Here is an 11,505-nt window from a genome sequence, read left to right as displayed (position 1 = left end):
TTTTTTAAAGTATGTTCTCCCCAGGTACTGTTATAAGGTACTCAAACATTCTTATTTAATTAACGCAACACTGTACTCTATGCTTAAGGAGATTGAGGCTCAGAAAAAGGAAGGGCCTTGCCCACTGTATACAGTAAGTGACAGCTAGAACTCAAGTTGTTGTCTGATTCTTGGCTTATTTCACTGTGACCTAACTGCCCTAGGTTCATCATAAATTCTACTTGGAATCATCTTAAAATCATCTTTAGCAATATTGGTAGGAGCAGCGGGGAATTTTATATTCATATCCCAGGGTGACTAAATATGAATGAGAAACATCCTGGATCAGAAATAGGGTGTGCTGTTTGATAATGAGTTTATAGTAAGACCTAAACCTTCAATCATGACAGAAGGTCAAACAACAGCTAACTGTCATAATGACAAATGCAGTCACTAAAAGAAAACTAGTAACTCCTGCTTTCTGAAGTTGTCTCAGCGTCTTCTGATAGGGTGTGCCTGTTAGGTTTGGGGTAAATACATGCTGCTTGTTTTTTGCTAAGGCAGGCGAGGGCATGCAGGGTTTGAGCCCACAGAAGCAAAGTACTGGCTCAGCATTGCACCATGGCTATGTCAATGCTCCTGAGAAGGGCTCTGAGTTCCTTTCCAAAGGAAACTATTGGAGCTAACAGTTTAACAGTGGTGCTGTTTAAGAAAAAGGAATTTGCATACAAAGTAGCCTTGGCCTGTAAGGCTGGTTCTTGTTGTCTTGAATGGGTGTTTGGGGAAGGAAGCCTCATGCTACCTGTCCTGACAGTAAGTCCTATTGGTCCTCCTGAAGCTGCCAATAAATGTGTTAAAAACATTCAGTGCGCCTGTCTAAGGGGCTGAAAAGAGTAAGTGCTCCTCTACACTCCCACTAAATAAACCTCTGGGGTCCAGGTACAAGTATTTTTAAAAATCTATTTTGAAAACCACTTCTCCAGAATGTCTGTTAGTTTGTGGGAGTGGCTTGTGTTTTTAACCAATGGAGTCATCTCTGGTTTAAACTTCCCCTGCCTCTCCTGTCTCATACATGCCCAGTTCAGGTGGTAGTTCCAGTTAGACTTTAAACTAGATTCTTAAATCTAAGAATTATAGTTTGAAAAAGTAATATATTTAGATTTCCAGAGTTGGATAGGTAGGGGAAAGTCCTATCCCGTATAAGAGCAACATTCAAGCCAGGAGTAGTAGTGTGTACCTGTAGTTCCAGCTACTTGGGAGGCTGTGGCAGGAGGATTGCTTGAGCCCAGGGGTTTGAGGTTGCATGAGCTAAGGTCACACCTGAGAATATCTGCTGTACTCCAGCCTGGGTGACATGGTGAAACACCATCTCAAAAAAAAAAAACAACATTCCAGAGATTTCTGCTAACAAAATCCTTTTCCTAAAAAGGTTTATTGGTTGTGCCGTCACAAACTCAAAGGCATTTTTACATATTGTGCTTTTTAAACTGGTGCACATAAACATGGCTTTAAAAGTTTATTTGTCTGGGTTGGTACAAAAAAAGGTGTAAACGGTTTCAGTGTTGTGACGTGGTCAGACAGAACAATAGTAACACAAGAACAATGAGGAAGAATAGGAGTATAAGTCTGGCCTTTTATTTTTAATTCCACTATCTTCTCTGTAATGGTCTTGTCTTTTACCCTGTAAATGCCTCTTAGAAGAAGGAAACCTTTTCTGGGTACGATCTAATAGGCACCTATCTCACCACGAGCTGGAGTTCTGTTCCCTCTTCATTCCTCAGAGAGTGCTTGTCTTGCTGGGCTCGTATACTATTTAACTTGTTGCTCCTTTTTACAAAACTCTGAAAAGCAAAAGAACGAGAGAGATCTTACATAGCATACTCTTGATAGTGCAGGGGCCTAAGGAAAACTTTGCCCTTTGAAATTTCACTGAAGAATTGACTTTAAAAAGGCAGATTCATAGGAAAAATGACACCAAGCTTTACTAGTGTGTATGGGGGAAAGCCACGCAGTGGGGAACAGAGTTTTGTATCCTCCTTTTCAGGGGAAAAGAGGTGGGGAAGTGTGGGTGATTCTGGGGGCTAGTCAATGACTTTTAGGGGAGTTTAATTAGCTTGAAGAGCATAAAAGGACCCGTTGGGCCTGCAAAGCGGACAGTGGTATGTGACAAAAGTCTGCCTCGTGTGTTGATGGACTTGAGTCTTTGTTCTTGCAATATGAGTTCAGTTGATGAAAACTCAGGAAAGGGACTACAGTTCATTGTTCTTTGGCAAATCTAAACCTTAGGCAGATAAAGAAAATTCAGGTAATACCTTCATTCTGTGCTTAGGGAGAGACAGGATTGAGAGGAGGGAGGGAGGGAAGGTCAGAGAAAGACCTTTAGGTTTCTTCAGCTTGTCAAAGCACCATATTTTTTCGGTATCGTTGTCTGAGCCCCAACAATAACCATTCACAGGGAGTACTTGGCCATAAATCTGGGGGACTGGGTCCTTAAGAAAGTTTTTCTTGTTGAAATACATAGAGGGCTAGATTTTTAAATGGGTTTTTAACTAGGAAAGTGTGAATCGGGAAATGGAAACCTGGCCAGCTTCTTGCCACCAGCAGAAATACTTCTTTATAGTACATACAAATAGGTCAGAATACATAAGTCAAAGCTGTATTATGTTTTATACTGAGAAGGATTAGGACACATTAATAGCTACAGAAGTGCTTGTTAAATTTCAGTGCTCACTGAACTGAAGAGGGCCTTTGGAATGCTGTCTAAAGCTGAAAGGGCTTTAACACCTAAATTTTATGGCAACAGAATGAAAGAAAATTATTAAAATGTCATGTGACTTGGCCAAGGAAAAGAGGCATTCAGCTGTTAGAAATCCTTGCCCTCCCAGGGTTAAGGCAGATGAACAGCAACTGTGCTGGGGACGCTGCTGCCAACAGCTGCCTGCTATTCCCAGACGAGGCAGCCAGCCTGCTGAGGGTGTGGCTCTGATGCTGCATGCCTGGCACACAAAGGGCCCGAGGACTGCAGACCTGTCGGCACTGCCACAGAGAGTGCCTGGTCACCCCTAGAGTGTGCGCCCCCTGAGGTGCAGTGGTATGACATGACACTTGGAGATGAAACATGCTTTAGAAAAAGACCCACCGTGAGCCCCAAAGACCAGACCGAGCCATGAGCACCAAAGGGACTTGGACTCCGTGTCCAGGACACCTGCTGCCCAGGCAGGAGTGCTGCTCCCAGTGAGGAACCCATCTGACTGTCCTGATTCTGTTCACGCCTCTCCTCTCCACAGAAGGGGGGTGGGTTTAACCTCTGAAAGCTGGCTGAGCCTAAATCTTACCCTTGGCCCCTCGGGCCGCGCAGTCACAGAAGATGACAGAACCCTCTGGAAGAGAAAGGCTGCGCACCAGCCTCTTGGGTGAGAGTCTCTTCAAAACCTGCAGGATTGGGAGATGGAGATGGCAATAGGAATGAAATGTGTGCTCACCAAAAACTCTCTGTCCATGAAGTAGGGCTTTTGTGATGATCCATCGTTTGTCTCCAGATCGACAGCAAAACACAGGAAAAGTGCATTCAGCACAGTTTCAAACACACATAAAAAACTATGCGCTACTAAGTAGGCAAAAAAAGCTACCAACAACAAAGGAACTGCCCACACCTGGAGTGCACGGTTGTAATTAAATGCCATCAGTCCTCCAAAAACAGTGAAACACACCACCAGCACCTGTCCAAAACAAGAGGTTGTTGAAAATCTTTATAAATCAGCTGGTTAGAATATTTTAGAAAAGAGTCTTTCTGTTGGTTACAAGTAATAGTTTCATGTATGTGCATGTGTGTGTGCACGCTATTGTAAAGAATCAGAAAATTTGGCAGAATGAAACAAGGAAAAAATCTTACATCAAAAGAAAACCCAGTTAATGGTGGGTGGGAAGGGTATATATACTTTCATTTTATGCCTAGTTTTGTATTTATATACTTCATACAATTTTTATCTTTTCACTTGACACCACAATTATTTTCACAACGCCATTTTTTTTTGCAAGAGTACAACAATCCACTGAGTGGATCTACTGAAATTTAGTGAGCGATTAGTTTTACCAGGAGATTAAAATGGAAAAGCTCTCTAGTGGGGGTGTGAGGAGATTACAGGATTACTCCAGGCTTCTGTATGTATTATATTTCCAGGCATGTGATTACAGGTCATGGTGTACTGAGTTCTTTAACAGATACAATGGAACCCACCTGGGCTCCCCATTGCCCCGAATGTGCAAGAGATGACCATGCAATTCTGAATGCTACTTTATTTTATTCAAAAAACCAAACTGGTTAGCACACACTCACCAAAAACTTATTAATCGCTTTATGTTCCTTATGGGAAATAGAAGAATATGAATTATCTAAAATAAAATTTAGGGATTGGCAGTAGTGGGAAACTGCTGGCGGCGGGCGGGGAAGGGGGGGGCACACCTCATCAACAAGGGTACCTGCATAATGAACATTTATATACCTAACTCTGAATTGTACCCAGATTAAAAAATAAAATTTAAAAATAAGTCTACTAAAAAGAACTCTCATTTCAAAAGCTTTTGGAAGCAGTTATTAGAAAATATATAAGCCACAATCCTACCAAACTAATGTAAATGACATTCATTTAAATTCAACTACAGCCTGTAATCCCCAGCACTTGGGAGGCCAAGGCGAGTGGATTGCCTGAGCCCGTGGGTTCGAGACCTGCCCAGGCAACTTGGTGAGACTCCATCTCTACAATAAATAAAAACATTAGCCGGGTGCCTGTAGTTCCAGCTACTTGGAAGGAGGCGGAAGGATCGCCGGAGCCCATTACGTCGAGGATGCGGTGGCCAGGAGCGCTCCACTGCACTCCGGTCTGGGCGACAGAGTAGAACTCCAACTCAACTAAAAATATAAATAAATAAATTCAACTACACCTTACACTACTTGAGACTTAAATACACGTGCAGTTAGCACACTCCTGTGAAATCCAAGCATGTTATAACATTGCTGATAGCAAACTATGATAGTAATGCACCCAGAGACATACACCAACTGCCTCAGAAGCACACAATCCTAAATGAGGAGCAGAGGCCCCGTATTTGGCACAATTGGAGACCCAAGAGCTTGAACACTTTTCAGTGCGTGAAGGGCCATGTGGTATTCACATCAGATGTGTAGGAATGGTTGAAAGAAGCGAGGGTTTTCAGCTTGGAATGGGGACAACATGGTGGGAAGGTCAGGGTGTCAGAGGTTAAGCCCTTGAAGAGCAGTCAGGTGGAAGCTGGATCAGGCAAACAGACATGCGGGATTAGGCCCAGTGAGTGGAAATTACATGCAAAGGGACAAAGTGTAGCCCTGTCTAAAGACGCTTCCAACTTAAAGCATAGTGGGGAAGGGGGTGAGGCAGGGCTGGCACACCACTGTCTTCAACATTTCAGGTATCCTTCCCTGCAACCTAGAAAGGGCATGGGTGATGTTTATTTTATAGATATGAAAACTAAAGTTCAGAGTTGTGAAAGATTCCAAGTTGAGAGCTCTGGTTTTTACACTATGAGGTGTTGGAACTCTAAGATGCCCCTTCCCTCCACAAGACTGCATATAATTTCTTTACAAACATTCAGATGATAGTACAAATGCCATTATGGCACCACTTAGAACATTAACAATTCTGTCTTATCTATAGACTTATGTACAAGCTTCATCATTCCAATATTCCATATTTTTAATGAGAAAAAAACTCTCATTCATTTTCTAGAGGTAGTAGCATTTTCACTTTAGACATGAAAAAGTGGGAATCAGAATGGTAGACAGAACTGATTATAGGTAAGAGGGTAAGGATGAAGATCCCGGCTGTACCTATTGTGGGATCCTGGACAAGTTATTAAACCTTAGTCTCATCCGCAAAATGCATACTTTACGGGATTGAGGATTAAGTGAGATGACAAAGCACAGCATGTACTATAGAGTAAGTACTCAAAAAACATAGCTCCCTTTCAAACAAATTGTTGCATGGCCTAATTTTCTGAATTCCAGGTTCCTTTATTTAGTCAAGACATCTCACCTTTCCTAAAAAAATTATGAAGGCTCCAAAGCGGTTAACAGATGTAAGATGACTTGAATGCTTGGACAAGATTTCGAATGCATCCTTTGCTGATGTACAAAAATCCGTCCCATTAATGGCAGTTGTAGTATATACATTCTGAAACAAGACAATAGTTAAAAAGATAATTCTTATAATTACTGTTTCAAAGACAAATATAATGATAGCACCGAATCTTGGCAAAATAGTATAAAACCCACTATTTACCCATAATGAATAATATCATTTTCACAATTCCTTACAGTCTTTGATTATATTCACAAATATTTTCGTATAGTTGCAGTAAATGAGAAGGATAAACAATAAACAATTCTGGCTAATAAGGTGAATGTCCCACTACAAACACATGGAGCCCATGAATCAAGCATAAGTTACTTTTAAATTCACATCCGCATCTGAGGGCAGGAAAGGCAGTCTAAACGAGGAAGAAAGCAGGACCTTGTGACTTGGAAGAGCTGAGCCAAAGTGCAGGAGCAGGGAGTTGGGCCCCGCGAGGGACCTCAGCTTCCTGGACAGGTTCAGGGTTCACACTTGGTTCAGCCTCAACCTGCCACCCGGGACTGGCGGGCAAAGGGGCCATCTGCCTGGATTATGAAAACGATTATGTCTGGGCAAAGGCAAAGCAAAGCACCTTCCTCCAGGCCAGGGAAAAGCGGGCCCTGCAGACCACAAGCCTTGTAGAAGATGAAGTGCTCGCAGGAAGAACTTGCAGCTGGCCCAAGGAAATGAACAGAATCTGGGCCCTGAGAACAGTCTGGAAAAGAGTATTCAGGGCAGTGTGCTCAAGATGCTAAAGAGACCATAGGAAGAACACTAATCAAAGGGAATCACCAGTATGGAAATGAAGAGGCAGAGCAGAGAACAGACAGTAGGGATTCTAGAAATGCAAAACAATGTAAATGGTGCAGTGTCATGATTTTGTATCTGACTTTTTTCTTTACATAATAAGCATTTTCACGTTGCTGCATGGATTTTATAATTTCTATTTTTGGTAAATATTCCATCAGGTGTGCATGTACACATGTGCAGCTGGGACCTGCTGACTTTCAAATATGTTTCTATTATAAATGACTATGGAGTACACATCCTAATTCCCCGATTTGGGATAATTTCGTAAGGATAAACTTCCAGAAATAGGATTACTAAGTCAAAGGTGACAAATGTGCATATGTGTGTGTTTATGCTCACATGAGATTTCTGGGGTCATTTTTCCAAAATACTTTCTTACAACTATATGGTAATTCCAAGATCATCTATTTCTCATCTGTCTCTCTTTTAAACATAATGCTTTTATATTTTATTCACTGGAGTATGAAGACTCAAACAATTTAGAATTCCGACCAACAAACCCAGATAACGGCTTAATTAAATACGAAAAGTAATGTTTTCCAAAGACCTCGAACCTGCCTTTACATCTGAAACGATAAAGTTTTATCAGCAACAGGTTTCCCCAACCCTTTCAGCAGGAATCCCATTCTACACACAAATGTCACCTCATTGTCCTCTACTGACGTGTGACTTGGATCACATCCCAGCGTATAGAGACAACAAAATAAACGTATAATAAAAAGACTGACTTGTCTTCAGGATCATCATCTTCAGCTTTTAAAAGCCAGCCATACCCTCTCTTTGTCTCAGACATGTCCTTGCTGTGGATTCTTTGACAAAACCTCCTCCAAAGTTTAATCTGACGTCTGGGGATCTACTGAACCTCTGAGATCTTCCACGTTTGCCCAGGAGCCAAAGGAGATGTCCAGGTTCAACGGGGCATAGGCAACAGGGTAGTGGCGGCTGCATGTGGGGGACAAGGCCGAGGAGCCAGCGTGGGGTTGCCCTCTCATTTGCCTCTTGAAATCTTTAAACATGCGGCTTGTACTGCAGTTTACAATGAAACAGTTTTCCTGGGAAAATTCCCTGGAATACTACCTGCTTGGCCTGGTATCATTCCTTCTGGCTCGAACAGAGGATTAAAGTTTATCCCGTGATACACAAATTAACCCTTTTATACATCTTTCAAGAGCATCTTAAGGAGACCACTGTGAGGTCTCCTGCAGTCATCCAGTCCCTAGTGGTGCAGGTCCTAGTAGAGCAGTTGGAAGAGGAAATGCAGGGGACTAACAAGTATGAGTTAGAATTCACCGACCCCGTTTACCAAGGCCAGCCAGAAAGGAATACGTGGTTCTCAGAGACAAAATGCTGGAAACTATCTCACCTGGTAGGACACCATACCTGCCTCAGATGTCAGAAGAAATCCCTGCAAGAATGCCCTAATCATATTCTACAAAGATTTTTTGATCTCTGTTATTAAGGCATTTTTAAAATCCCAAACTAGCTGTTGTAGAAAGCTGCTCTCATTTGGAGACTTGAGCCTTGTGGCAGGGATGTGGCAACACATTTGCTCATATTATTTAAATAGGCATCTTCAATCACCCAAGGTTCTTAAGAGCCTGGATGATCAATCCATTCCTTCTCCAAACACAGCTGTGGGGTGGGTGAAGAATGGCACGATCATCTTTTATAGACGGGAAACCAAGATCAAGGGCATTTCCCCAGGTCCCCCTGTGTACCCATGAGACAGAGACAGTTTTTAAAATAGTCTAGCCTTGTGGACATCACACTATCAATTTTCGTTAGGGCAAAATGGTATTTAAAAGTATGATGGTTAAGGTAAGCCCAGGCCCTGCAGCCAGGCTGTCTCAGGGTTCAAATCCTGACTAGCTGCTGAGCTCGGGCAAATGACCTAACCTCTGTGAGACCTGGATTTCCTCCCTCTATAAAGCGAGTTGTGGCACCTACCACAGAGGGACGTCAGGAAGATTAAACAAGTTCCCTATAAAGCAATTAGTGAAGCGCCCAGCACATGCTAAATGTGCAACAGAGGGAGGTTGTGATCATCCAGACCTCACTGAAGATGAGTTCATTTACAGCCAGGAACACAGAGGCAGCTCCTTAAGCACCTGAGGACGTGGCTGAAGGCCGTTTCCTTATTTGTAGGCTTTAATCCCTCACACCCACAGGGACCAGGGAAGGGCAGGACTGGATTCTCAGGCCACATTCCAGGCCCCGGGGCCTGCCTCAGGCTCTGCCTCCAGCCCATCACCCCATCACTTCTTCCCAAGCCTCTTAATGGGCTTCCTGAATCATATGGGGAAATACGGTTTTTGTGGGGACTTCTTTTTTCTGTAGACCACTGTCTCAATTTAGCACCATTGCTCATAAGCAGTAAAAATCGGTTTTGCTCTTTGGCCCACATGATTAAGGGTTAAAAACGGTACTTTCTCAGGCATGTGTTGACTCCTCAGATTTTCTGGGCCCATAACCATTTATCTTTTCTTTAATGTATCAAGCTCCCTGAAAGAGGGCATTAAAACCACTCTGACGAATAAATTATATATGCTTTCCTGCAGTGACTATACCACTAGCATTTTACCACAAGATTCAACCCTGAGTGCAGCAGAGAGACCTAGAATTAATGTCTGAATGAGGCAGGGAGGGTAGGGGGAAGGTGCAGGAACCACTCAAGATACCTGATATGGACTGGCCATTTCTGCAGTGTCAGCATTAGCTAACTTATCCTTATTCTGAGTAGAAGCTGCTTTCTTGTCAGGCAGCTGGAAGATGGATTGTGCTGTTTTCAGTATTGTAAGTCCTCATTCTGAGCATTTGTATTTGCCTGGGCTGACAGAACTCAGAGTTAACAGACTCTAACTGCGTGGAAAGGATTGGCTAGAATAAGGATTAGGATTAGGAAACACATTCTGTTGGCTGTGAAAGTTAATCATGAGATCCTGAAGGCTAATCTTTAAGCAAGCAAGTGGTAGCGGCATTAGCTCTTATAACCAGACGCAATTCAGCGTGCATGTTTCTTAAGCATCACAAACAGGCAGATGGGTATTTCTATGTCTTGGCATTGAACCTATAAAAACACAAAATAGGCGCAAGGAAGGATTCCCAAGTTGACAGAACATAGCACCTCAACATTACGTTTCAAGTGTCATTCTTTACCTAGGGTTAAAGACTCCCTCTAGGTATAGTTGGCCACCATGCCTGGCTAATTTTTTGATTTATTGTAGAGATGAGGTCTCGCCAAGTTGCCCAGGCTGGTCTCGAACCCCTGGGCTCAGGCAATCCTCTCACCTCGGCCTCCCAAAATGCTGGGATTACAGGCGTGAGCCACTATGTCTGGCCCAGTTTCAGACTTTCATGGACTGTGTCCACTGGGGACTTCCCAGGTTGCCAGGAAGTGTGGGGGAAAGACACGACAAGGAAGCCCTGCGGGCTTGTGCACAGTGAATGTAGCATGAGTGCAGATGTGACAGCGACAGGAACAGACCCTCACACTGGGGGTGAAGGGGAAGAGAGCGCCAGAAGGGGGCAGTGGCATCTGAGCTGGTCCTGGGGATGGCCGTCTCCAGCAGCCGGAACCAGCAGAGTGAGCACGGGTGGAATGCCCTGTGCAGGCATGGGTGGGGCCCAGCAGAGGAGTGTGGTGGAAACGGGTCTGGAGTCCGGAGCCAGACCTTGGAGGGTGGGGCTGAAAGTCACGACGTGGAGCAAGGGTGGGGGGTGAGAGGAAGTTTGGGACTCGAGATTTTTAGCCTGTGCTTCTGGAAGCTCTCCCAGACTGCCCTGGGGAAATTCAGGGCAGGTCTCTCTCATCACCCTCTTCTGCCAGAAGCCCTGCACCTCCCAAGGCTCATTGTTCAAGGCTTGCCAAGCCTGGGGAGCCCCCAAGTGCCTATGGAGCTATGGAGTTAGGCAGACATGCTGTGTCACCGTATGCCCACCAGGCATACCAACCCCACCAGCAGCCATAAGCCAGGGGCCAGGCCCAAAAACTCAGCTCTTCTCTGAGGAGAAAACAGGAGCATCAGGAATTGTTCCTCTTCCTACCTCAGGGAATGCCTTAGTGATGTGTCCCAAATGGCTTGGCCCAGCCTAACTGTAGCTTCCTGATTTGTATCTGTGGTCTCCATCCCCCTGCCCAGTCAGCAGGCAGGTGAGCAACTTCTGTGTATAAATAAATCAATCACAAATAATGATGCTACCTATACATGATCATGGCAAACAGCCATCAAGTGCACACTGTGAGGTGAGCCTGACTCCGTTGCAGTCCCCGGCCTCACTTTCTTGCCCTGTCCTCTCAACTCCAGCCCAACGAGGCAACCAAAGAGATGCATGCACAGAGAGGTAAAGCGGGGGAGGGTGGTCACTCTCCCACGAGATGGACCTTTAACTCACTTGGGCCCATCTGCAGGAACACATGGACAGGGGCTGTGCTTGGCGCTTTTCTCCCAAAAGGTTCAAAAGGATGAAGTGGAGCCGGGCTCGGTGGCTCAGCCTGTAATCCCGCGCCTTTGGGAGGCTGAGGTGAGTGGATTGCCTGAGCCCGCGCGCTCGAGACCCGCCTGGGCAGCGA

General features: G+C 44.4%; 1 protein-coding gene across 2 annotated transcripts in view; it reads right to left on the bottom strand.

Moving 5' to 3' along the window:
- Positions 1–1,432: 1,432 nt before the first annotated feature.
- Positions 1,433–11,505, bottom strand: part of SLC44A3 (solute carrier family 44 member 3) — a 76,418-nt gene continuing 66,345 nt past the window's right edge. For both annotated transcript variants that reach the window (XM_008053065.2, XM_008053068.2), the window contains 3 exons: positions 6,048–6,185; positions 3,462–3,698; positions 1,433–1,820 (listed from right to left, as the gene is read on the bottom strand). In XM_008053065.2, the coding sequence (XP_008051256.1) occupies positions 1,716–1,820; positions 3,462–3,698; positions 6,048–6,185 (480 nt within the window). In that variant the 3' untranslated portion in view covers positions 1,433–1,715. The remainder of the gene's footprint in view (positions 1,821–3,461; positions 3,699–6,047; positions 6,186–11,505) is intronic.

This window comes from Carlito syrichta, unplaced genomic scaffold (genome assembly GCF_000164805.1).
Source record: "Carlito syrichta isolate Samal-C Ts95f unplaced genomic scaffold, Tarsius_syrichta-2.0.1 Scaffold287811, whole genome shotgun sequence".
Classification (NCBI taxonomy): domain Eukaryota; kingdom Metazoa; phylum Chordata; class Mammalia; order Primates; family Tarsiidae; genus Carlito; species Carlito syrichta.
This window is presented reverse-complemented; position numbering and strand designations above follow the sequence as displayed.